The 24,961-nt window shown below is 39.8% G+C and overlaps 1 protein-coding gene across 4 annotated transcripts; it reads right to left on the reverse strand.

Moving 5' to 3' along the window:
- Positions 1 to 3,496: 3,496 nt before the first annotated feature.
- Positions 3,497 to 22,008, reverse strand: LOC122671745 (kinesin-like protein KIN-12E). Of its 4 annotated transcripts, none has more exons than XM_043869145.1 (34): positions 21,155 to 22,008; positions 20,906 to 21,061; positions 20,688 to 20,771; positions 20,485 to 20,604; positions 20,284 to 20,397; positions 20,109 to 20,201; positions 19,870 to 20,030; positions 19,717 to 19,791; positions 18,989 to 19,076; positions 18,811 to 18,869; positions 18,481 to 18,544; positions 18,313 to 18,378; positions 18,058 to 18,225; positions 17,859 to 17,963; positions 17,214 to 17,449; positions 17,031 to 17,100; positions 16,888 to 16,941; positions 16,710 to 16,789; positions 16,269 to 16,335; positions 16,130 to 16,186; positions 13,485 to 15,644; positions 11,908 to 13,305; positions 11,707 to 11,814; positions 7,843 to 8,009; positions 7,685 to 7,754; positions 7,499 to 7,573; positions 6,805 to 7,044; positions 6,442 to 6,540; positions 6,279 to 6,353; positions 6,103 to 6,161; positions 4,636 to 4,747; positions 4,422 to 4,532; positions 4,178 to 4,345; positions 3,497 to 3,912 (listed from the first exon to the last, which is right to left on the reverse strand). In XM_043869145.1, the coding sequence occupies exons 1-34, from the start codon at positions 21,725 to 21,727 to the stop codon at positions 3,889 to 3,891; spliced, it is 7,356 nt and encodes a 2,451-aa protein (XP_043725080.1). In that variant the 5' UTR covers positions 21,728 to 22,008; the 3' UTR covers positions 3,497 to 3,888. The 4 variants fall into 4 exon arrangements, with proteins under 4 accessions (XP_043725080.1, XP_043725081.1, XP_043725079.1 ...); XM_043869146.1 differs by having other exon boundaries at positions 13,485 to 15,587; positions 16,879 to 16,941; XM_043869144.1 differs by having other exon boundaries at positions 16,879 to 16,941.
- Between the last annotated feature and the right edge of the window lie 2,953 nt (positions 22,009 to 24,961).

The raw sequence follows: 24,961 nt of genomic DNA on the forward strand, positions 1-24,961 counted from the left end.
GGCAATTTCAATCATTGGGTAGACAAGTTAAGGTTTAAATCGAATTCGAGAGTTAAGTTCAATAATATATCTTTTTGATGTATTGGCATTCTCCTTTTTATTGTCCTCCATCAACAAGAGCCTTGTTTCTTGATTTGCATATTTGCTTATCTGTGTTTAATGGTTGTCGCTCTTCTTCTTTAGATCTACAATGATTTTTTAAGCTTTATGGCTATCTTTTGTTATTTGTTTGGCTTCACTGGAATGGGTTGCTATTTCGGAAGGAGAAACCTAATTCTTTTGCTATTCTATAGAAAGTTTCTAAATAGATTTCTGATCTTCACTTATTTTCCTTCTCATTCTAATCTTTGGAGTTTGTGTGTAGTTACAAATTCTCTATGGAGATTTTGAACACCTTTGACATACCATCCATGGAGTCTCTCTCTCTCTCTCTCTCTTCCTCGTTTTGAAATGATCTCATGCACCTCCTTCATGATGCCCCGTCCTGCCCTTCTATTGGTGCTGCTCAACATGTAACATACACACATTTGTGCCACATGAAGGATGATGTGGCAATTGGCTGTTGGATGTCTATAGAATGTTTGGATTAGCCATGCATCAATTTTATATCCAATGATTTACTATCTTATTGTTGGCCATGCACCTTTCTAATGGTTCTAGATTTTTCAATTGGGTTGAAACTTGACATGCAAGCAAGGGACCTGAGGTCTTTCTATCTACAAATTTGGACTCATCCAAGGAACTGATATGGGATCAACCCTTATATAACTAAAGGGAAAAAGAACTTTGTACGGGAGTGTGGCCTACACCAGCACTTTCATTAATCTATCTCTCTCCTCCCGTATGAAAAAACGTCTGACCCCTTGTTTTGAGGAGGAGAGAGAGACACATTGGGATTGTTGGCATAGGCCACACTTCCGGATAAAAAATTACTTCCCATAACTAAATATGAGATCATAATAAACCACCATATTTCCAAATTGATACCCACAACAGTCAAACCCCAGACCAAGTAGTCATTTCCTAGTGACTCCACTCTGGCATCAACTGCCCTTTCTATGGCAAGGATAATAACTAAAGATCAACTGCACTGATAAAGCTGGCCCAAGAAGTAATCAATCCCACCAAGACTCCAAGTCCCTTTTATGGAACCACCGTGGGATCAGCCCTCACAAATTTGCTTATGATGTCCGGAGACAAAAGTGGCAAGCATTGATAAATTGGTTAATGTCAAGAGAGAATTTGGTTCCAAAATGATTTCTTGTGCAGTTTGGTTCCCAGGTACCCGCAATTCTTAGGTTGGTTTGGAACCCTGTACAGGGAAAAATGTCTTGGAATTGGTTTCATGGAACCAAGACCTCTCTTAGGAAGAGACCAGGTTCAAAGGGATTCCAGTCAGGCATTCTTTCACTGTCAACCATCTTGAAAGAAATGAGGGAATGGACCAGAAATCAGAAATTGGATATCTCTATATTATCACCTGTTGATGCTTGGAGATGGAGAAGAGGATGGTGAGTGTTTTCCACTAGTTCCATTCTCTCAAGGATGCTTGTGCCAAAATATTGGACAAGTTCAGCTTGGAACCGTGACTGAGGGGATGGCAGCATTGCACTATGGCAGCAATTAGGAATCTGGAAATACCACCTTAAGCCTTAAGGGGTATGATAACAATCTTTAAAATGTAAGGAAATTTACGTTTAACACTCCTGTGGTTTCAAATTATCACGTTTATCATCCCTTGAAAATTTCCAAATTACATCTGTACCCTTACATGCTAATTAATTTGAAAAGACAATTTTGTCCTTTTTTATTTTTTATTTTTTATGATAAAAAACAAAGTAGAATTATATAAACGAAATATGTATAGTGTTCTTAGCTTGCGCATAACTAGCTAAGTTTATAGCTATTGACAAATAATCTCCTTTTTTATCAAAAGAGATATTCTCAACTAGGTTTGTCCTTCTCTATTTGTTATTAATAAACTGACCTCACCTAGAGATGTAAATGAATATCTAAAATCCGTTTTTGTATCTGTGTTCGTATCCATTTAGCACTATCTGAATCCGTCTGAAAGCTTACAGATAGGCTATAACTATCCGAAAAGCTATATTTACATGTAAACAGATAAAATATCCGATCCATATCCGTGTCCGAATCCGTTTAACACTATCCGAATCCATCCAAAAACTAATCGGAAGCGGATGTGGATATAGCACTAATCTGAGCTGAATCGCATCCGTTTACGTCCCCCACCCCACCACCCCAGCCCACCCCACCCTTCCCTTCCCTTGTTACCGTCGCATACAAACCTACAAACCTACCTGGAGCGAGAAGGGTTTGGGAGCACCTCCTGCTCCGAACAGGTAATTTCTTCTCTGCTTCTGCATCTCTACTTCTTCTTCTTTTCAATCTAGTTGCAGCTTCAGCATTGCCACAACTACAGTACATAGAGATGAGAGAGCGTTGCCGGTGTAGATGTTCCATTGAGAAACCCATGATTTGGACGAGGGGCATGGATCTGCTGGCCCTGTTTCAAGGCTTTGAGAGAAGCGCAAGCTTTAACTGCCAATTGGGAATGTGAAGTTGTCGACGGCATTAAGGCCTGCACGTTGCAGGCCAATGAGAGCATGGAGAGCCAGGAATTGTCATCAAAATCATCCTCTCCATTCATTAAATCAGAATTTACACCCACCTGGACTGAACTCAATTCATCTCCAGTTGGTTCATTCGTAGAATTAACAGCTGCGATCTCCCCAGCTTGACAACGAAGGGGGTTAAAGACATGAAAGTAAGATCGCAGTTAAAACTTGGCGGAGAAGCAACATTTTGCCTTACCATTCCTTCTGCTATGGCTTACCGACTGAGATTGACACTGAGACATTATCCTCTCCACGATGAGCTAGGAAGTTGCAGAAGAAGCAAAAGAGAAAGGGTTCCCACCGACAACACAGTAACAACTTCTTCAGCCTCGCCAACGATATCTTCATTCTTCAGGGGATCTGGCTGCAGTTTTGGAAGAGCAGGCAAACAGTCCAGAACTGAATTTCATCCCTAAGAATGGAATTTTTTTTTCAGACCTAAAAGATTTGGGGAGATGAGGGCATTTCGGTCAATTAAAACACTATTCTTCCCTATGAGACTAACTGAAGTTTCATCCCTAGTGAGGGTAAAAATGTAATAGCACCTCATCCTGAGGTACATATGAAATTAAGGGTATAATGGGTATTTATGTTACATTTGAGCGATGGCATCATCACTTAACTGTTCTAATCTAACGATAGGGATACGGATGTAAAAATATATCAAAATACAGGGGAGGTTTTTGAAATTGATCAAATTTTGAGGATAGTAGACATAATAGTTTGAAAGCACAGGGGTGGTAAACGTAAATTTCCCTCAAATATATATTGCATCTTCAACTGCGTAGTATTGAAGTTCTAATTCAATTGTACAAGTTTACCAATAAAAAAAAAAATTTCAATTGTACAAGGCATAATAATTTTGGTGGGGATTTTCCAGGAAAGGGAAAATCTTGCATAACATTATATATTGACGTCCCCTTCATTAACATATCAGCAACCACCACCAATAAATTTTATATTGATTTCAACTTGAGGTGTTGAAATGGGAAATATTGTCAGAAACAGATCTTGATCTGGACCATTTCCATATCCACAACATTCATAGGAAATTTTTGTCATGAATCTGATGATCTGCACCAACACACAACACGTCAGAGTTTCTCTTCTATCCTTGGACCTCAGATCATAGTTCATGAGTTTCACTTCACACCATACTGCAGCTGAGAAAGCAAATGACCCCTATTTTGATCCATTTTTGTCCTGCGTTGTAGTCATGAGGTTAAAGAAGTGCATAATGAAGTTCAAGCTACTCAAATTTAGTCTCTGATTCCTGTAAGACATCATAATAGTCACTGCATCAGTAGGTAATCAATTTGCAAGTAAATCAAATTTATCATCCAATTGTCAAATACTGGGGAATCCCACCTATTTATGTGGGGGGTGGGTGTTTGGGGTAGGATGATGAGATTAGTTGCCAAAGCAAGGAACTTGGCCAAGTCAGTCCTGTCAGGATTGGCCAAGTTACATGGTCGGCATAGGATCCTTTGATGTAATCTAAAATGCATCTGCCGTGTGGCATCCTAATAAGCACTTGCCTGTCTTCTGTTTCTGTGCCTTTGTTCTTCTTTGCCCTTGCTCTTTGGATTGCTGCTCTCCGACTTGCAATACCAAGCAAGTTCATCATTCACACGAGAAAGAAGCTGCTGTGAATGTGCTAGCCTCTTGTTAAGCTCTCTATTGCCGGCCCTTACTGGGTTTTGCTCCTATTGGGGAAAAATAAACTTCAGCACAGGAAGAATCAGAGGTTTTTCTCATGAAAAACAAATGCATGCATGATACCATCATCTTTGGAGGCTGTTGAATATGCTGATGGACATTCAGTGAACCAAGAACTTTCTTCAACATTTCATCCAGGTCTGCACTCTTCCTCTTTAGACTTGTATTCTCCATCTGTGTAAAAGATTAGAACAATCATAAGGAGAAATCCATGGACAAGACAGGGTGTGTACTAAGAGCAGTCATGAGCTTTATTTCTGTGTTTTGAATCACTAACCTGCAACATTTCATTCTGTGCTGCGAGTAATTGATTTCGCTGTTGAAGTTGCTCAACTGTCAGCTGTGCAGCTAGTGTATCTGCTTCTCTTTTATTTATTTCCTCAATGCAACTGCAAAAGTAAGAAATCCGTGCAGCAGAAATGCTAACTTATGTAAGAAGATGTAGAACTAGAGTGAGCAGAATGTTAGGCTGACACTGCCAGGATCCCTGTCATGCAGTGGGCCACCATGTATTGTCATGGGGCCCAATGCATAGCATAGATTCCGCCATGTGTCATCCAATGGTGTGTTTGGAAGGCACTCCTAATGAGCAATTGTTGAGTTCTGCAGCAGAAAAGTATTTCTTTGGAGGAAATATAAGGTGTCAAATGGAGTTTGATTTCTAGACTGTAAAAGAAGTATCAGCACGTAGGCTCGTTTGTTTAGAGGGGAAGGTGGGGTGGGATTGTTGGGAAGATGGGACCCACATGTTGGTGGGGTTTTGTTGGGATGGAAATGTTGAAGTAAAGTTACTTTTCCCATGAACAGTAACCAAAGTCCTACCAAATTGGTGGGACTTTGGATAACGAAGGGGTGGGATTTTGAAGTGCCACATCAGCAGACAAAGCAATTAATGATGTCCCCTGAGCTTTTGAAAGTTCACCACCCCAAATTAACTAAACAAGGTTGGGGTGGGATTTTGAAGTGCCACATCAGCATTTTCCCACCCCAATTCCCCCACCCCACCTAAGTTCCCTCTAAACAAACGGGGCCTTAAGGAGTGAACAAATGCCACCCCTGAATTGGAGTTGATATACAGGATCTCAATGGTAGAAAGATCAAAAGACAACTACAATAACCCCTTCTTTTGATTTCTGAAACAAAATTGATTTTTAAAATTTCTTGTTCCCCTCCCCCTTTTTTTTTACAATCATCCAATATAATAAAATACATTAGATGCTCACAATCACCTGAAGGCCTACTTCTGATACAGGGAACCTCCTAACTGAACAAAGTGAGTTAGTTTGGACCCTTGGTTGCATGCACCATTATGCTGTAAAAGTTTAAGACACTTTTTGGTGATTGCCCCCCTTGTTTCTGTAGGTGAATAGGTCATATTGTTCACATGGATAAGAGCTCAAAACTATGTTGAACTAATATCTGATTTAATGAATTCATTTTATTTTCTAGTCTTTCCTCTTGCTTCATCATCAGTTGTCCAGTTTCTATAGCCTAGACTGCTGATCTGATCCCGGTTTCCAAGCAATAAATAAACAAATAAAAAGGAACAATACTTTGTTTATTTAAATCTATTTCTTTTTTGCTCTGTTTTATGGGTTAGGCTTTGGGAAGAAAGACACTCACCTCTTTCTTTCAACTGTCAAATTGTTAAAATCTTTTCATAGATTTAGAATGTCCTGATCCTAACCAGACAGAAATAAACTTCAATCTTTTGGGGGTCAGAGCGAGGTAAGGAGAAGTTTACCTCTCTCTTTCCGTTGTCAAGTCATTAATCTTTTTCCGTAGCTTGAGAATCTCCTGCTCCTAAACCAACAGAAAATAATTAAGATTAAGTTTTAAAAAATGATATTACAGAACCAGGCAGCCAAAAGCTACTGAATGTTTTAACGACAGTGAATAAAACATCTTGACAAATACAACCATTGCAAGGGACTCTTCTGTTTGACGGTGAGCTTCCTCCAGTAATTTTTGAATTTGGTCCTGGTCTATCAGATTCTAGTGCCAAAAAATGCATGCCGAATTAGATGGATGTGTCTTTTGAAAACTGCAACGAGGCTCTTTGGGGTGCAAGACTGGTACTTACTGCGTAGTTGGTTATGTCCAATTTGACTCCAAGTAAATCCCTAATCACATCATGCGTCATGTTTTCTGCTGCTGAAAGTCTGGCATTCAACATACATACCTGAGAGCAATTTAACTTGTATGAATGCAAACTGTAACAACTATAACACAATATTTTTTTTGCAATATCAAATTCTACACACTCAAGAACAGGTCCAAGATTGAAGGAGACATCATCATTTCAAAAATTTTATACCACCATTTGTAGCAAAGGCATCATTGCGAAGAAGAAAAGGAAGCACTAAAGATTTGGTCACCAGATATACAACTTAGTTGGACAAGATGGGTTTTCCATAAGGATATCAATAAGACAGACGGTTATTACCTCTTTGTGCCTTTTAGCAGTTAGTGCCTCCAGGTCTTCAATTCTGAGCTTGGCCATAGACAACTCCTGATCTTTCTCTGAGTTCATCTGCTGAACTAAACTTGCAATGCATCTGAATGGTGAGCTAGAACCTCTAGTCCTTGTTGCTGTTTTCTCACTTTTATCTAATGTTAATGCTGCAGAAGTGGAAGTTGATGGATCTGATATTACCTCCCGAACCATGTTCTCCAATGCCTTGTACTGTTTCATTGCAAGAAGAATAGATACATCAAACCAATATTAACATATGAAGAATGATTTTGCCCGGAAAAATGAGTAATTGAAGCCTTTCATTCTCTACATCCAAGACACACACATAATATTCAAGAGTGGGAGATATCCTGCATCATGATTAACCCATTCAGATGTGCCTTGTCATCCAATTCAAAGGTTTTTTTACTTTTTTGGTTCTGGATCTCTTTCATCAGTGTCCCAACCAACCCACAGATTGAAAGAGATAAGATGCTTTGGAACATCTGATTGGGCATAATCTTGGTATATGAGAGACTTATGCAGGACATGACATAAAGGATAAGCATTCTACTTGTGCAGAACAACAAGGATCAAACTGGCACACTTCCCTGCAACAGTTCAGATCTCAATAACATAGACATACATGAAAAACAAAATTCAGCTTATGAATCTTCCATTGTACCTTTTGCTGGTATTGTGTTGCCTGGGCTTCAGCATGCAATACCAGTTCCGAGATATACTCCTTGCACTGTTTTATCTTCATAAAACAGATCATTTTGTCAGTACAAGAAAAGGCAGATGCCTGAAGAATTCCACTAAAAGTGGGATTTGCAAGAAAAGATAAATGATCTAGAAGGATATGAATCACCTCTTCAGCCTGGTCTGCTTTCTCCATTTCAAGAAACCTTATTCTCTCTAGTATTCCATTATCAATGTGCCTGCACATGGAAGCAGAATTCTTTCAAACTTCAGGTATCGAAACCAGAAAACAAACGTATTTGAACCACAAAAGAAGGTTTTTACAACTTTGATGTTTGATCTTCTTCTTGGTCTTCAACATTTGAATTTCCAGAATCCATATTTTCTGCTGCGGTCTCAACAGTCAACATTCTGTGTCTTAAAGCTTGGAGTTCTAGTTCCAAATCATCTCTCATTCTGTGGTGCCTCTCTACCTCCTTGCTCATTTCATAAACCTGCAAAAGGGATTTTGTGACTTCAGTAATTTGAAAAACAGTACCCAGTCAAAGGAGGCAAGTTAAAGCCTAAGGTGATGCATCCATGATATCAAAGCAGAGCTGCATAAACTGCTGATAATTTTTACTCCTGAAGTTGAGTTGCATTTTTAATACTTTAAAATGGAGAAGTTGGACTAACAGAGTGGTTAAAAATTCAAAATATAGATACAACTCAAGTACTCAACTCAAAACTCAGCCGTATCCCAACTAACTGGGGTCAGCTACATGGATGATGGATTCTTTTTCTCCATTCAGCTCTCCTCAAAGATTACTCGTCCTAAGTTATGAATGTCTTTCCTCACCACTTCTCCTAGAGTCATTTTAGGCCTACCCCTGGCTCTTTTACCTCCTTCAATCTAAATCAAATCACCCCTCCATACTGGAGCATTCAAGGCCTCCATTGCACATGTCCATGTCACCTCAAACAACTTTCATGCAACTTATCATGTATCAAAGCTACTCCTAAATTAGCTGTAATAAGGTCATTCCTTATTGGGAAAATTACTTGTACACCCCATGTACTATGGCCCGATTGCTTGATAAACCCAACTTTTCAAACAATTACTTGACACCCCATGAAAATTGACGGTGTTAGTCTGCTGTTAGTGGTTTAATGGAAAATTCCACTTCACCCTTATCAGCTATTCAATTGAAACGTGTGAAGTTAAAATTACCAAATTACCCTTTAACTACTTCTTCCTCCAACCACACCTCCTGCTGCAACCCACCCGTACCCCCTGAACTTCACGCCACCCCCGCTGCAGTCCTCTCCACCCCTGCCCTTGCCCTGCACTCCCAGCGACCACCGCCAAACCCACCCCAGGCCCCAGCCCATCCGCATGGGGACGAAAAAGTAGGGCTTGGGACTTGGGGTGGGCTTTACTCTTTGTGACGGCGAGCCATTCGACCTGCAACTCTGCAGGAGAGGAGGAAATTGGGTGATTCCTACAACCTCCAAAACCACTACTGGCCTCAATGAAAACACCCATTTTGGTGATTCCTACAGTCTTGATGAGCGATTGCTGAACTGGTGTCTTTGTGGGTATGAAAATGGCATTCATGAGGTTCTCGGACCTCCCCTAGAATTCCCATTTCGAAGCCTCAAATTGTCCCGCAAAGCCACCTTCCTTCCCCCTATTTGCGCTGTAGCAGTATCTGAGAAAGTGGAGAAGACTGGAAACGAGCTCAGAAACCTAACCCTCGAAGAGGCTCACAGCCTTGTTGATTGGTTACAGGATGAGTTCGGTGTCTCTGTTGCTGCCTTTGCACCGGCCGCGGCTGCCACAGCAGACCTCGATTGGGTTTCAGATTTCAGAGGCATTTCACTTTGATTCTTTGATCCTTTCCTCAGATTTTTTAACCTTTGACTTAGGCCATTCATAAAATCCTCTGGCTTTTGTGAAATTAGAATGACGGATGACAAGAACCCACTTTCGCCTTAACCATCGTGAGCCAAAACTCCAGTTGCAGAAATCTTCTCACTACAATTGAAGACCCAAAGAAAGGCGTCTCAAAATCTGAACTTCCCTCTAGAAAATCACAAGACAAATAACAATCATGTCATAAAATCTCTTGTGACTATAATGCAATAATCCAAACCGACAAATGTAAAGGGCGAAACGCTCAAAATCCAAACCAAGGAACAAAACTGGAAGAAGGTACTAAAATCTTAATTGGGTCTTTCCAGAACTCACACCATCTCAAAATCTGACCAACATTCCCAAAACACAGAACCCGTTCTTCAATTTCCTTTGCATGTTTTTGGCTTAGCGATGCAAGTGCAAGCACTCAGATTTGGATCCTCCCGTGTAATTTTTAACATCGCAGGATAGGATCTTTCATTTCTTTGCATCTTTTCACATAATAGATCCATCAATGGCAGTGCTGAATTGGAGCCAGAGGTTTCAAATTATTCAAGGTGTAGCATCTGCTCTGTTTTATCTGCGCCAAGAATGGGAGCAGGTTGTGGTTCACAGAGATGTCGACACGAATGTCGGCTATACGGAACGGAGGGGGAGCACCTGGATCAAAATCGTCTTTGTTGCCGACCTCATTAACCACATTCACACCATTCAAGACTATATTCTCTGCTCCTTTGCCCTCTTCATCAATGGATGGGACCTTCAATGGAGCGCTCACCTCGAGTCCCCAATCTCTCCCTAATCTCTCCCTCTAGAACCATTTGAAAGGCAGATCAGAAGGCGACTGAGATCTGTTGGTCAAACAACAGCTCCGCCCTTACATTTGGGCATTCAGGTGGGCTGGGGCCTGGGGTTTGGCGGTGGTCGCTGGGAGTGTAGGGCAAGGGTGGCAGGGATGGCAGGGGCAGGGGTGGCGTGAAGTTAAGGGGGTAGGGGTGGGTTGCAGCAGGAGGTGTGGTTGCATGAAGAAGAAGAAGAAGTTAAAGGTAAGTTGGTCATTTTAGTTTCATAAGTTTAAGTTGAATAACTCTAAAGGGTAGTTTGGACATTTATGATTTTTCTAACCCATGACGTCATCACTAAACGGTGACTGACTAACGGATAGGGGCTAGTTGGAAGAAATTTTAAAATGCAGGGGGTGTTCAAGTACTTGTTTGAATAGTTGGGGTGATCAAGCAATCGGGCCATAGTACAGGGGGTGTACAAGTAATTTTCCCTTCCTAATTTTATTTTTTATAGTTTTACCACTCATCCCTCTCAATATCCTCATTTCAGCTACACTAAGTTTGTTCATTTGTTGTTTCTTCATTGCCAAACACTCAGCTCCATACATCATTGCTGGTTGTATAACTGTCCTATAAAATTTCCTTTGAATTATAAAGGAATACATCAATCACACAAGACTCCGAACGCACCCCTCCACGTCATCCAGCCTATTTCAATTCTTTGTGCAACATCATCTTATATTTCTCCTTTATTTATGATTGAACCTATTTACCCAAAATTTTCACTTTGTGGTATCTCCCTATTATCAATTTTCATTACCTTACTTTCAGTCCTTTTGTTATTAAAGTTACATGCCATATACTCTGTTTTTATTCTATTTATTTTAAAACCTTTTGATTCCAAGGTTGATCTCCATAATTCCAACTTTATATTTATCTCTGCTTCTGTTTCATTCATCAAAACAATATCTGCAAAAAACATACATCAAGGGATCTAATCTTGAATGTCTCTAGTCAGTTTGCCAATGATAAGCGCAAATAAATATGGGTTTAAGGCTGATCCTTGATGTGATCCAATTGTAATTGGGAATCCACTGCCCATACCCCACCCCAACAGTTCTTATACTAGTAGTCACTACACCATTATTCATATTTTTAACTATGTCCACATATTTAGTCGAAACACTTTTCTTCTCTAGACTTGCCAAATTAACTCTTTAGGGACTCTATCATAAGCTTTTTCTAAATCAATAAAGACCATATGGAGTTTCTTCTAACGTTTTCTAAATCTTCCATTAGTTTCCTAAACAAATAAATAGCTTATGTGATTGATCTTCCTGGCATAAAACCATATTGGTTATCCCAAATATTAGTTTCTTATCTTAGGCGGGTTTCAATTACTCCCTCCCATAATTTCATACTATGGCTCATAAGTTTTATTCCTTTATAGTCATTATAGCTTTGAATATAAATGGAAAATAAACAGATTGAATTACACAAGTAGCTTACCTTTTTCTCCAGCACATCCACTGTACACTCAAGCTCCCCAACAGAACGTTCAAGAATCTTAACCTCCTCCTCCTTCTGTTCTGCATAGATTTTGCTTGCTTCTGACTCCTGAAAGAGTTTAAATCCAAGTAGAATTGGAAATAAGATCCAGCAAAAATAAATCCAGTGTGATAGATCACAAGGAAGTTTCTAAATTCATACCTGGCGAGCTTCAATAGCAATGGCCTCATTCTCTTCAGCTAAAGTATTTGCCATTTCAAGCTTTCTATTCAGGGATATGACCTCTTCATACAAGCAGTCCCTCTCAGCACTGACCCTTCTCAGGTCATTCTCAATGTCCACAATTGAAGTTAGAATCTTTTCCTCCACAGAAGAAGCCAGACGAATTATTTCTTTCTCCAAACATATCACAACCTCATTTGTTTCTTCCAATTGCTGTTCAGCACTGTTTTTTCTTACATAAAGATCTTCTAAGAGGTGTCTCAGCTCTGTGTTTTGATTTGACAATGTGATTACTGTAGCTTGAGCTTGTTCAAGTTGAGAATTTGAGATAGAAAGTGCAGCTACACGATCATCCAACTCAGCTCGGAGTTTTTGTTGTTGAATTAAGATGTCATCAAGCTGAGTTGTTTTTACTGCTAACTCATGTTGAACAGAGGTCAGAGCTGCAACATTCTGCTCCATTTCTGTTTTCTTGTCATTGGCACTGGCAGCTGATTCTTGCAATAAACTAAGATCAAAAAGCAACCCTTTCAAAATAACATCTTTCCGGGACAATTCCCTTTTAAGTGACAAATTTTCAAATAGAAGACTATCAAAGCTTTGACTCAGTTCATCTTCCTTCAATTTTGCAAATGTTCCACAGGAATAATTGTCGTCCTGTGTGTTTACTAGCGTAGAAAGTTCCTCCTGTGGGTTCTTATTTTGGCTTTGTTCCAAAATTCCTTTAACCACAGAGCCATCCTCCCCTGTATTCATGCATATGGTACCCAAATTGTTTAATGACGAGCAACATTCTCTTTGTCTATTTTGGAAAAGGCCAAGATCTGCTTTTAATATTGGGATTTTCCCAAAATGTTTTCCAACATGGCACTGATATAGCACAAACAAAGCAAAATCATACTGCATCATGCTGGACCAAATATCTTCCAATGATGATCTTGAGTTGTGAAGATGGTCCCATATGTCACGTCGCAAGGAAAAAATATCAGAGAATAAAACTTTGAACCAGTCTTCCACATTTCTCTGCATTTGAAAAAATGATCCTTCCAGCAAAGAAAATGAACTTGTTACTTCTACCAAACTGGAACTGATTTGGTCCCGCATAAATTCATATTCTTCTTCTTTGAGATACAAGGAAGCCTTAAGTTGTTGAACTTCTTCAACCAAGCAAGCTCTTTCTACCATCAACGTTTCGCCTGCTTGCTTCCACTCATCAGTCGTGTGTTTTGCAGTTTCATTTGCTTTCAACAACGCATTTAACATAGCATCAGCCTCTTTCATAGTAGCTTGAGCCTCCTCACATTTGTTGAGGAAGCTGTTAACCCTGTCTCCCTCTTCAATAACTAACCTGGGATTGCTGAGCTTGAAATGCAAGACCTGTAAAGAATGTTTTTTTTTAAAATGTCAGTTAACCCATGTCTTTTGTTCTTCAAATTTATGGTATTTGTAAAAAAATAGTGTTAGAAATATGGTACAACTAACTCATCCCATTCATTTGTCTGGTCAGGCAAGACACATATTTTTGGGTAAAAGGCTGGAGTTTAAGTCAGTGTTACCTCTTTGTCCTTGTTGCAGTTTACTACATCCTGCTCAAAGGATTGAATCTGTTGACCCATCTCCATCACATCAAGCTTATCATGTACTTTCTTATCTGCGTGGAAATGGTCATTATTCCCTAAGGCAACTGATTCATGGAAACACCTTCCTTGTACATAAGGACAACATGCAATTTCCTTGTCATTAAAGAAAGTTTCCAAGTGAACTTGTATTTCCAGGAAACTATTGAATACCAATTGCAAATCCTTCCTCAGGGATTGTATCGTTGCATCATTGCAAAATAAATTTTCAATAGGCTTCTGAGAATCTCCCAATTTTCCTTTATCTAGCATGAATGATACATCTCTTTCAGATATTGAGTCCCAGTCAAACCCATTGAATTCTACTGGGAGTACACAACAGGAATTAGATGATGATGTTTCATCAAATTCACCCATAAGAGCAATTCTTGATGTAGAAGGATCAGAGCTGAGTTGAAAAGAATCAATACTTGATGCATCTGTTGCTGGAAGATCTCTGACTTTTCCCAGCAAGCCATACACATTCAAGAGCTTTCCAATGCCAGTATTGAGGGAATTCAGTGCCTTGTTTGTTTGACCAAGCTTATCATTTATTTCCTTAACAATGTGATACTCGTTTTCAAGCATTTGAGACCCACAGGTCACCAATGATGATGGTCCCATCATGTAACTTCCAGCAACTTTATTTTGCTCTTTCAACTCTACAAAGTTCTTCTTCATGACACGGATCTCTTCAGCCAAGTCTTGAATAAGCTGCATGAATATAGAAGTAGTCTCAAGAATTTCGGACGGAAGGGAAGACAAATGCATCTGAGTATCTATATAAGCTGCATGAATGGCACTCTCAGCCTCCAATACTCTTTGTCTTGTCATCTCAAACTGAACCTCAATAGCTTCTAATGTTTGAACACTTGCTTTATCCTTCATCTCTGGAACCATATCCTTACCACCCTGAGTGGGACTAGCCCAAATTAACCCATGAATTTCTTGTTCACTGCCATTCTTATGAGTACCACTCTGGAAATCCAAAAGCCTTTTCACTATGATGAATGCAGCATCAGCACGTTTTACTGCTTCAGTAATATGTTTCTCATTATTTTTAAGTTTCTTCTCTAGTTCTTGCACCACAGAATTCTTCTCATTCAGCAATTTTCTTAACTGATTTGCTTCCTTGGTACTTTGATCGTTTTCTAACTGCTGAACTTCAGTTATGGCTAGTGTTGCCCCCTTCAAGGAACTCAATTTCAACTTCATCTCCTGTCCTATTTTTTGTGCCTCCTCAAGACTGTTTTCTAGACATAATATTGTTTTCTCCTTCTCAACAAAGACTTTGGCAGCTCTCTGTGCTTGTTCACTAATTATCCTTTGAGGAAAGGACATTGAAATACTTTCTATATGGTTGGAGGCATCTTCAAGGGACTTGCAACCTTCCAGTAGGAAGTTTGTAAGGTCCAAAGTTGCCTTCTCCCATTCCTCAGACAATGCCTTTATTGCATCCTCCCCAGAAGCTACACTGTTTCTCAGTCTTGTATTTTCTTGGGTCAGCGAACATAATTTCTCCTCAAGTGTAACAAGCTCTTCTTGTAAGTGAAGAATTGTCTCAGCTGTCTCCATCTCAACCTGCTTTCGAATTTGTTCAGCTTCATGTTGGTTGGATAATTGTGATGCTTGATTATCTTGGTATCGCCTATTCAGTATCCTGGCCTCCTCAAGTTCCCTCTGCATCTTGTCAAATGTATCTTGTTGAACCAATCTTGTAAAGCCACCTATGCCCTCAGTCATAAGACCTGTATCTTGATGCCCTAGTTCAGTTTTTGGGCATCCTTCCAACAGTCCACACTGAGTACCAACATTAAGAGGGAACTTTATGTCTTTGCTATCTTTGTTCATTAAGAATTCCATGTATTGGGAATGCCCCTGTTGAAGAATATCCAGCTCTTCAACTAACTGAACCTGCTCAGATTCCATGGTTTCAATCAGGGATCCTTCATCCCTCAGTTCTTTCTCAGTGACAGTAAATGCCCATTCTAAGACATCTCCAAACTTCCGGTTTTTTTGTAATCCTATGGACTCATCGGCGACCTGATAATTGGATGCAATTTCATGTTCTGAATCAGATGTAACTGATATGATATCAACCTGTAGAAGTTGTATTTCATCAGCAACCAAAAAATGCTTCTGCCAATTTTGTAAATTTCTATTGCAATTTGATATCTTAGTATATCATTATAATCATCACCTGAGCCCTACTTGCGGTCATAATTCAAGGTGACAAATCATGCAACAATTAGATTTTTTTCCTCTAGCATGATTTATTTACTATCTTTTGGATTTAGTGCTTTTTTTATTTTACCAAGGAAAACTTCTTTGGTGAAAATTTCTCAGCATGATCTTACTCTCAAAATATGCCTTGCAAAATAGATGGCAACATTTTAAACATGCTGAAATCTTATTTTTTCTGTGAAATGTCATAGTAGCAGATGCAAGCGGAGCATTTAATTGTCCCCCCCCCCCCCAAAAAAAAAAAAAAAAGACATCAGTTTTTTGAAAGATTTTAGTTCTTATATAAGCCTTATGCAAGGCAAATGCAGATGAGAATGAAAATGTAAGCTTAATTTGCTAACCGTGGAGTATTTATTTGTGTGTTTAATTGAATCTTCTCCACATAAGGAATCTGCAACCTGCAAATGTTGCAAAATTAAACTTAGACAACGATTTATACCATATAACCAAATGCATTAATAATTTACTGAATATCCTTACTGAATGAGATGCAGCATTGTTACATTCCAAATACTCTTTCAATTCCTTCTGCAATTCGTCAAGTTTCCTGTTGACATGAACCATGAACAAGATAACAGTTAGAGAGAGAGAGAGAGAGAGAGAGAGAGAGTCTCAGCAACTGTAGTATTTAATGATATGAACATGGTAAGATAGAGTCATGTGACTACTATGGAACAGTATCTGTTGCACAACAAAAATGCATCATGCTTCGGTTTTAACTTGACAGTATTAGAAACAAGTAAATAGAATGGATTTTGATAGCTGAAAAAATAATGTTTAGGATAAAACTTTAAAAAGGCTGAAGTGTGTTGACAAGCACTTAATTCGCCCACACATGCACAACCAAAAAATAATTGGAATGGCCAATCGGACCAAAAAATTCAAACACTTTCAAAACAAAGGTTTAAAAGAGAGAGAGACCTAGTCAGTTCCATGTTGCATTTAATTGAGGCACTAAGATTCTTCCTGCAATCTTCCAACTCCTTTAAGGTGTCAGTATCCTGCAAGACAGAGAAGCATGTTAGGATAAAAATATATAAGCATACAAACATACAGCTGCCGGTAGAAGAAAAAACAATTTATTTTAAACCTGAACTACCCTTCTTTGGCAGAGTTCAAGTGGCTCATGGTTTCTTTCAAGGGCTTCCAGAAGCTGCAAATATCAAAAACAGTTTGAGAAAGCCAAAACCACTGAAGGAAGAGAGTTCTCGTGGAAAATATAAAAAAATTATCTGCACAGACCTGATCACGCATTTCCGAAACCTCAGCCAACAAAGTTTCACGCTCCCCTTGTTTATAGAAATCTTGAAGCCTAACGAGTAAGAAAAACAATGCAATAGAATGAGTATTTTTATCTCATCTTGGTGTATAACTTTATATAAAGGACAGATGTCTAGTTGCTAAGGAATATTTCAAAAGAACTACACTCTCAGATGATCAAGGAGTCTCATGTTCTCCAAAGAAAATCGAGTCAATTCTGGATTTCTATCAATTCTGGCTTGAAGCAGCTGAATCTCTTTGGATAAAACACTATTTTCTTCCATGAGATACTGATCTCCAGACACTAGGCCGTCTGCAAGTAACTCAAGCCTCTTAATTTTCTCCCCAGTAAGTCTTAGCATCATTTTGGTACATTGAGCATCCTCTTCCCTTTGATGCACCTATAAACAATGTGAAAGCTGTGCAATCAGTGCCACTCCAATAAATCCAAAGCAACTATTGTTTAATACATAATTTCAAGCTTTTGAAGAAGTTAAAGAATATTCACTAACTACTGGGACTCATGGTATATAGAAGCAAGATTCTAAATCTCAGTTTTGAGGCTGGTTTCAGTCAGGCCCGAACCGAGATGTGTCTGATTTTGTTTCGAGGTTTCGATACTGGGTTCCGATCCTTGGCCATCTTGGGTTGAAACCCATAGTCGAAACTTCTGGGTTTCGTTTCGGCCAGGCCTGAAACCAAGACAACTCAAAGGTTTTGATCAGTTTCGACCGAGATTTAGTTCCATGTATAGAAGAAAACTTATCAAATGATTTTAAATTGAAAAGTACATTTAGTAAACAGGTATACCAAATGGTTCATGTGTTCAACTTCAGCTTCTAACTTCCTGACTGCAGCCTCTGCCGTTTTCTCTCTCCTCAGGGCACCAACTAAAGCAGCTTCTAGACATTTTATCTGATATGAAACAGCAATTCTCATTCATGACTAAATGATGCCACTTCTCCAACAAAAGCAAGTATATTTTGATGTGGATGTTATGGGATTTTACCTTGCTCTCTGGGACTCCTGTATTATTCTCACCATCCAGGGGTCTTCCTTCAAGAGAAGAGTCACATTCTTCATGACAATCACCTGATTTGGATTGTTCAGACCTTGGGCAGCTAAGTAATGGAGACCTTGATAGGTTATGATGCTTGAGGAGAATGGTCAGCTGGCCCTGTTTGTTACCCATTCAATTCACTCATTTCCACTACTTGAAATGTGACTAAAGAAAAATCTTCCAAAAAGCACAAGCAACCCAAACCTTTAATTGTTGTACTTCCCGCTGCAATGCCACTACGTCACCTGAAGCATCTTCATTCACTTTAGCCTAGAAAGAAAACAAAATAAAATTTTATTAAGTAAATTCTTTTTTCCCAACAACTTTGATTTTCCATCACAAAACAGAGAAATATGAGTTTCATAAGTATACATTGTTTTGAATAAGTTTGGCACGCTGAGCAAACTTCAGAGTACTTAATGTTTCATTTGCAGAGCTGCAAAAGAAATAAAGAACAATGAACAAATGTGTTGAGATGTTGGGAGTTATAGAGGTATAGTCCCACATCAGTTGTTTTGGTCCTTTGGACCTCAAATGTGTCTAAATATACCCCTAGGCCATCTCCACCAAATGCCTTGAGGTTTTGGGTCACACCCCCAAGTGGTATTTTGTGGGCTTTCCCACTTTATTTGACAAACTAAGCAAGAAATAAAAGAAAAACACTCTAGAATGCCAAAACAAGCAAAACCGAAGAAAACACACCAAATTGATGGGCTGACATTAGCAATGATTGTTGTCTTCGAGTTTCCACCAAGAGAATCCTGCATCAAAAAATGTAGAAAAAGGTTGACAAATTATCCAAAATTTAACTATTTAACAGAAGAATCAAGACATATTGACAGATACAAGACATTTTATCGAGAAAATTTTCATCTCTGACCTGAAGGAGAAATGTGAGCCTTGAATCTCTATACGGGATATGACGGTGTTTCCCTTGAGCAACATCCACCAGAGTCATGATCACAAGACTGCATGCAGAAAAACCGACAAAGACATGAAACTAAACCACACACAGTTCAAAAATCTCTTACATAAAGGAGGGGGGAATATAAATAAACCTTCCATAAACTCAGCTTTAAGCCTTATATTTACACAGAACAGTGAAAGAAGCAGAAGAAGATAGAAAGAGATCATTCGCTGCCTTCACTGTGCATGAGGCATTTGGACTAAGTGTTGGGGACCCAGCAAAAGGGTCAACTGGATGAAAAGAAACTATTTTGATGAACTCATAAAGTCCAGGACCTTCTTCTCAGTTTATTCACCATATCCATTCATAAAGATCCAAAAAAAAGAAGGAAAAAAAATATACACATACACGCATTTTAAGAAGGCAATCCCCACACACCCATCAAGAGGCATGGAGAACACTTCTTTCTGTTTCAATGTAACCATCTCAACTTTCACATTAGAAAGAACAAATTGTGAACATAACAGAAAATTTGAAGGAAATGGCAAATCCCTTCTAGAAATGCCATTAAAATGCAGAACGATTTTACCTGCATCAAGCAACCAAACAAGAAGACTCTATACAAAAACAAGAAGAAAACAAACACAAAGAGTCACTGCATTAACCACAAAATAACTTGGGAAACAGGCCTCTGAATATACCCCAGAGTTGAGAGGGATTTGTTGATATTTGCAGCCTCCTTCAAACGCTCTCCTTCTGCACCAGAACTTTTCTGCCTAATACCATCAAGATGGTTTAGTGAGTGGACAAGTTGTAATATAGCCATATTGGCAATCCTGGAATGCAAAACTTACCTCTCAGAACCAGCTAGATCAACCAAATTTAATCTTGCAAATCTAAGGTGGTTCATGGAATCTTTATCCCATCGGCTCTCGATGATACAAGTGAAGACACTGTGAGACCGGCTGCTCTCACTGTTCATGTGGGTTGCCGCCATTTTTCTGTTTGCAGCACCCTGATAGATGCATAAATAATGAACAGATTTGTCCTCACTAATTGATAAAAGATACCTAAGTTTTATTATCAATCAAACCTGTAACAAAAGTTCCACAACATCTCTGACAGTGGTAACTTCATGTTCCGTAAGGTTTTCAACATATACACCTTTCTTCATGTCTTCCCTTAGCTACAAGTGAGGAACTCAAGCATTAATACATCACGCGAACTACATATCAGAAACCAAAACAGATCAGAAAGAAATAAAGTACTTGTAGATTAGTTGATGAAGGTTCAAGCAGGTCCGTTATCTGCTCATTGTAAATCTCAAGGAAGGAACACTTGCAACTGTACTTTAACTTCTCATCCCTTCGGTTCTCCTCCTCCTGCACCAAAATGAAGTTTTTGGTTTAAATTATTTCTTTGTTGATTGAAGGAAATATGGAGGATATCAATTAGGAGTTCTATCTTACGGCTCTAATCGTCATAAATAAATATTCGAAAATACGGGGGGTAAGCCCACAATATTCATTGAGCTTTCCATCCATCTCGAATATTTCACCCATCATAGTATACGTCTTCCCACTACCAGTCTGCAAAGAACACATCTAGACTTCAGTAATTGACCCACATCTGCTTACAACCATCCAAAATCTCCAGCCAGAGCCAAGCCTACCTGACCATAGGCGAACATACAGCTGTTATAACCAGACATACAATTCTCCACCATGGGCAAGCCCACAACCTTGAAGAGCTCCTCCTATAACAAATTTTGGCCATGCCATATGAGAACCAGCATAAACTGTGCTAGATAACTTATGACATGCTGCATAGACTGTACATAAAGGATGCCAAAGAAGTAAGCAATGCTATGACAAATTTATCAAATGGAACCTGGGATATAGTTTCACATGCAATGTGATCAAAAGTAAATCTGGTTTCAGGATGCCCGAGCCACGTTAAACTCTGTACACTGTCCTGCCTTAGGCATCTTCCGTAGCCTTGCAAAGCTCTCTCTGTAGTACTGAATGGTCGAATTCGTATCAGAACCTAAACGCAAGCATGATGCATCGTCTTAGGTCATGATAAAATTAGAAGTAAATATGAGAGAAAGAGGGAGAGGAGTACAGGGAGAGGACAAACCTGCACATTATGATCCATCCAGAAAGATGGATCTTCAACAAGCTCAAAGTACGGAACTTCCGTATATGATGCAAAAGGTCCAATTGAGATCCCTCTAGGAACTCTAGAAGAGGTCCCTCCTCTTGCTCCAATGTATTGAAGTGTTCGAGTGCCAGTACAAATACCCAACGCTGCACTGTTAGAAACCTTAAAAATACTCTTTGCTGGAGTGCTCTGAGCTGAGTTTGGTTCGGAGTGAGCTTTCCCACGAGCAGAACTTCTGTGGATTCCACTGTTGAGACCCGTATTTGGTATCCCCTTTCTCAACGCAAGCGAATAATCAAAAGCTCCAATCCTTCCATCCGATAACCCACCAACCTTACTACTTTCGAATTTAGTGACAGAGTCCGGATCGTATTCTTCAATTCCCCTGGCGTATTGTGAAGGGTCGGGAATAGCATTAAGAGGGGTTCTAGGTGGGGGGAAAGGGATTGAATCTGTGGGATTGTCGAATTCATTCTCGTTCCCTTCCGACCGCATGTTTCTTAAACTGTTCCGTCTGACGATTCCGAAGGAAGACGTGTCCCTCGACATGATCAACTCCTTTGATATCCCAGAGCTAATGATCAGCTTATTCAGATTTCAGATAAGAGGATGTGAGCCCTAACTTCACCCATGCAGAACAACAACTGGTGAAGTGAAGTTGAAACATGAGATTTGCGAGTGCAAATTAGGAGAGTTTGGATGAAATTAGGAGTTCAGACTCATCGGAACTGTGATTCTGTCCGCCATTAACGAGCTGCTTCGAGATCTTGAGACTTAAAGTCAATTTGTAACACAGTAAATGGAGTGAGAGAGGAGACGAGACAGAATAAAGGAGATTATGATTTATGAGGGCAAGAGATCAGCAGAATCGCCTGAAGGATGATGATGCCCCGCCCATTTCAAAATTTTAAAATATTCTGTTTCAATGGGGACTGACCGGTAAATGCTCGCGTGCTCTTCCTGTGTCTAGGATTAGGAACCACGCGACCAGTTAGCTGGCGCTCTTTTTGGGATAAAAGGGAAAGAATTATATTACTAGAGAAGGAATTTACATCCTAGGGTAATATTGTCCGGCTGCATCTTTAGAAGCCAGATGCACCGGTGGGGAATGGAATCTATACAAAGAGATATCTCAGTTGGATAATGGACAAAATTGGCTAGCCAATCGGCACAGTGATTGCCTTCCATGTAGCAAAAATGAAAGGAAGATAAATGGAAAGAGGATGCCAAGTTCTTGATCTGGTAGATAATTTTCCACGTATGCCAGTGGGTTGAGGAAGCCCCAATGATGCTGTCCACTATCGCTTTGGAATCAGAGTAGATGATTAGATGATGGAGATTCATCTCTCTAACAGTTTCTAACCCCCGAAGAATGGCAAGTAACTCCACTTGAAGATGGAGATAGTAGCTTGGGCATCCGCTTTCGCAAAGATTATAGTTCCCTCATGAGTCCTACCAATGCAACCATAGCCCCCCATTCCCTCTCTAATTGAGCTATCGCAGTTAATTGCAACGTAGTTAGCTGGCCGCAGGGGGGGGGGAGGGATCATCTGTGGAAGGTCTAGTGCTTGGGCTTGAGAAGAATCGGGATGCCCCAGTTTGTGAAGAACTCTCTATTGTAGGTGTTGTCTCTGATTTTTCCTTTAAATATAGAGAATCACAGCCTAGTGTCTTGAACAATAGACTGCACCACTTGATGGACAAACCGGTTAGAGGTGGCACGAACTCTACCATTCCTCTTTTCCCATTTTATATAGAGAATCGCAGCCTGGTGCTCTTTTTTATGGTGAAAACAGTTTTCTTCACCACTCACGATTGTTATAGCAAACACCAATCAAAAACACGAAAAGAAACAAGCACAGAGCAAGAGGACACGGAGATATAACATGGTTCACACACCAGTATGGTATGCTACATTCACAGGCGAAGGCGAAGATGATTCACTATGCAAATCGGAGAAAAATTACAATAGAGATCTCTCAAGAACACCCAAAACGGTGTTGTTGTTCTCTTCCATAAACCCTAAAAAGTAAAAACCCCAACTCTTACTCTTCTTTACAATAAAGCAGGTAAAGAACATAAATACTCATCCATCGGATCTGGGTCGGGTCAAACTGTACCACGGGGGCTTCGCCCTCGCGCCCCCAACGAGATCAATGATGGGTTCGATAGGCCCAAACCCTTTGCTACCATCACAGATTTCAGAAAAAAGTTCCATTCAGGTCGCCACCAAAAAATGTCGGAGCGGGTCATTCTTTGAAACGGGTCCAAGAATTTGAGACATACATAACAACGATGAATAGATTCTAGGCACTATGACCATCACAGGAGGTAGATTAGTACAAGTGATCGTTGTGTAGTGCCTGCATCAACGTGAGGCGCGGGGCTAATGAAATCGCATATAGGGGCATCAATATAGATGCAACTTTGTAACTTCTTGGGGGTTCAGGATGTTACTTTCACACACTTCTTTCTTTTTCCCTTTACTTTAAAAATATCCTTTTTTTGGATTTTCATCCACTTAAGTGCGGTGCACTACGCAATGCACCACACTTAAGAATCCAACTGTAAAAACATGGTCAGTGGCGTATTTTTATCCTCTCAAGTGTTGGGTGGACAGTTGGATTCTCGAGTGTGGTGTACTGGGCAGTGCACTGCATCTGAAAGGATAAATTTCCCCTTCTTTCCTTATCTCATTATTCTTGTCCAAGGATTTTAAATTCAGAACTAGGGTTCAAATCGGAACCAGCCATAATTGATCCAAAAACCAAATCGATCCTTCATATATGCAAACTTGGTGATCTGCTCTCAAAAGTTTAAAAATCGTGATTTGTCATTCTTGACTCTGGTTCAAATCGGTTGATTCAACTGATACAATTCCGTTATTTAAAATAGGGGAAAGAGAACACTAATAGATGGTGTAGCCCCTGCACCAACGTGGGAGCCAATGAGAGTGTGCATAGAAGCATGAAGAGATTTTCATTTTCATTAGGGGCTGAGTGGTTTTTTCGCTCACTCCTATGTATGGGCGTAGGAACCACACGATCGATTAGGAATATGTCGATCACACAGTACCCCGAACACACTAGTCCACTTCATTCATCTTATCTTAATCCTCTGGGCAATATCACCTTCTTTATATACGATTAATCCCATATTTCTTTGAGGGATCTCTCTCTCACCAATGATGACCGCTTTATAGAATAGAATAAAAACAAAGATGGCCGTAGATCAGCTTACTCTCCACTTAGTCCCTAAGATTTAAGCGTAAACACCGAAGATGAAAAGTCTTGTGAATTCAAGAACATCTTATGCCTGACGGGAAGATTTGAACATTTTAATATCCACAATAGAATGGTCTTAACAAATCCAAACCCGACCTTCACCTCGAAAAATTATCAAGTCAAGTACTTGACGAGGTCAAGTGCGCATCGTGCAACTGGGCACTGCCCATGTGCGCACAATGGGCCCCACCGTGCGCACATAGGTGGTACCCAGCCGCACGATGCACACTTGACCGCGTCAAGTACTGTCAAGTACTTGACGCGATAACGATCCACCCTTCACCTCTGCGTCTATTAATTTGCTCCTCTGATAGTACTTGACGCGATAACGATCCACCCTTCACCTCTGCGTCTATTACTTTGCTCCTCACATGAAATAACCTTGTGATACCGTTTCGTCACACCACATTGTTGCATTCCCTTATGTTGTTTTTTCTTTTAAAATTTTTGGGTAGATTATGTTGCAGGTTCAGACTCAACGATCACAGAAGTGAGTTAT

This window comes from Telopea speciosissima, chromosome 8 (genome assembly GCF_018873765.1).
Source record: "Telopea speciosissima isolate NSW1024214 ecotype Mountain lineage chromosome 8, Tspe_v1, whole genome shotgun sequence".
NCBI lineage: Eukaryota > Viridiplantae > Streptophyta > Magnoliopsida > Proteales > Proteaceae > Telopea > Telopea speciosissima.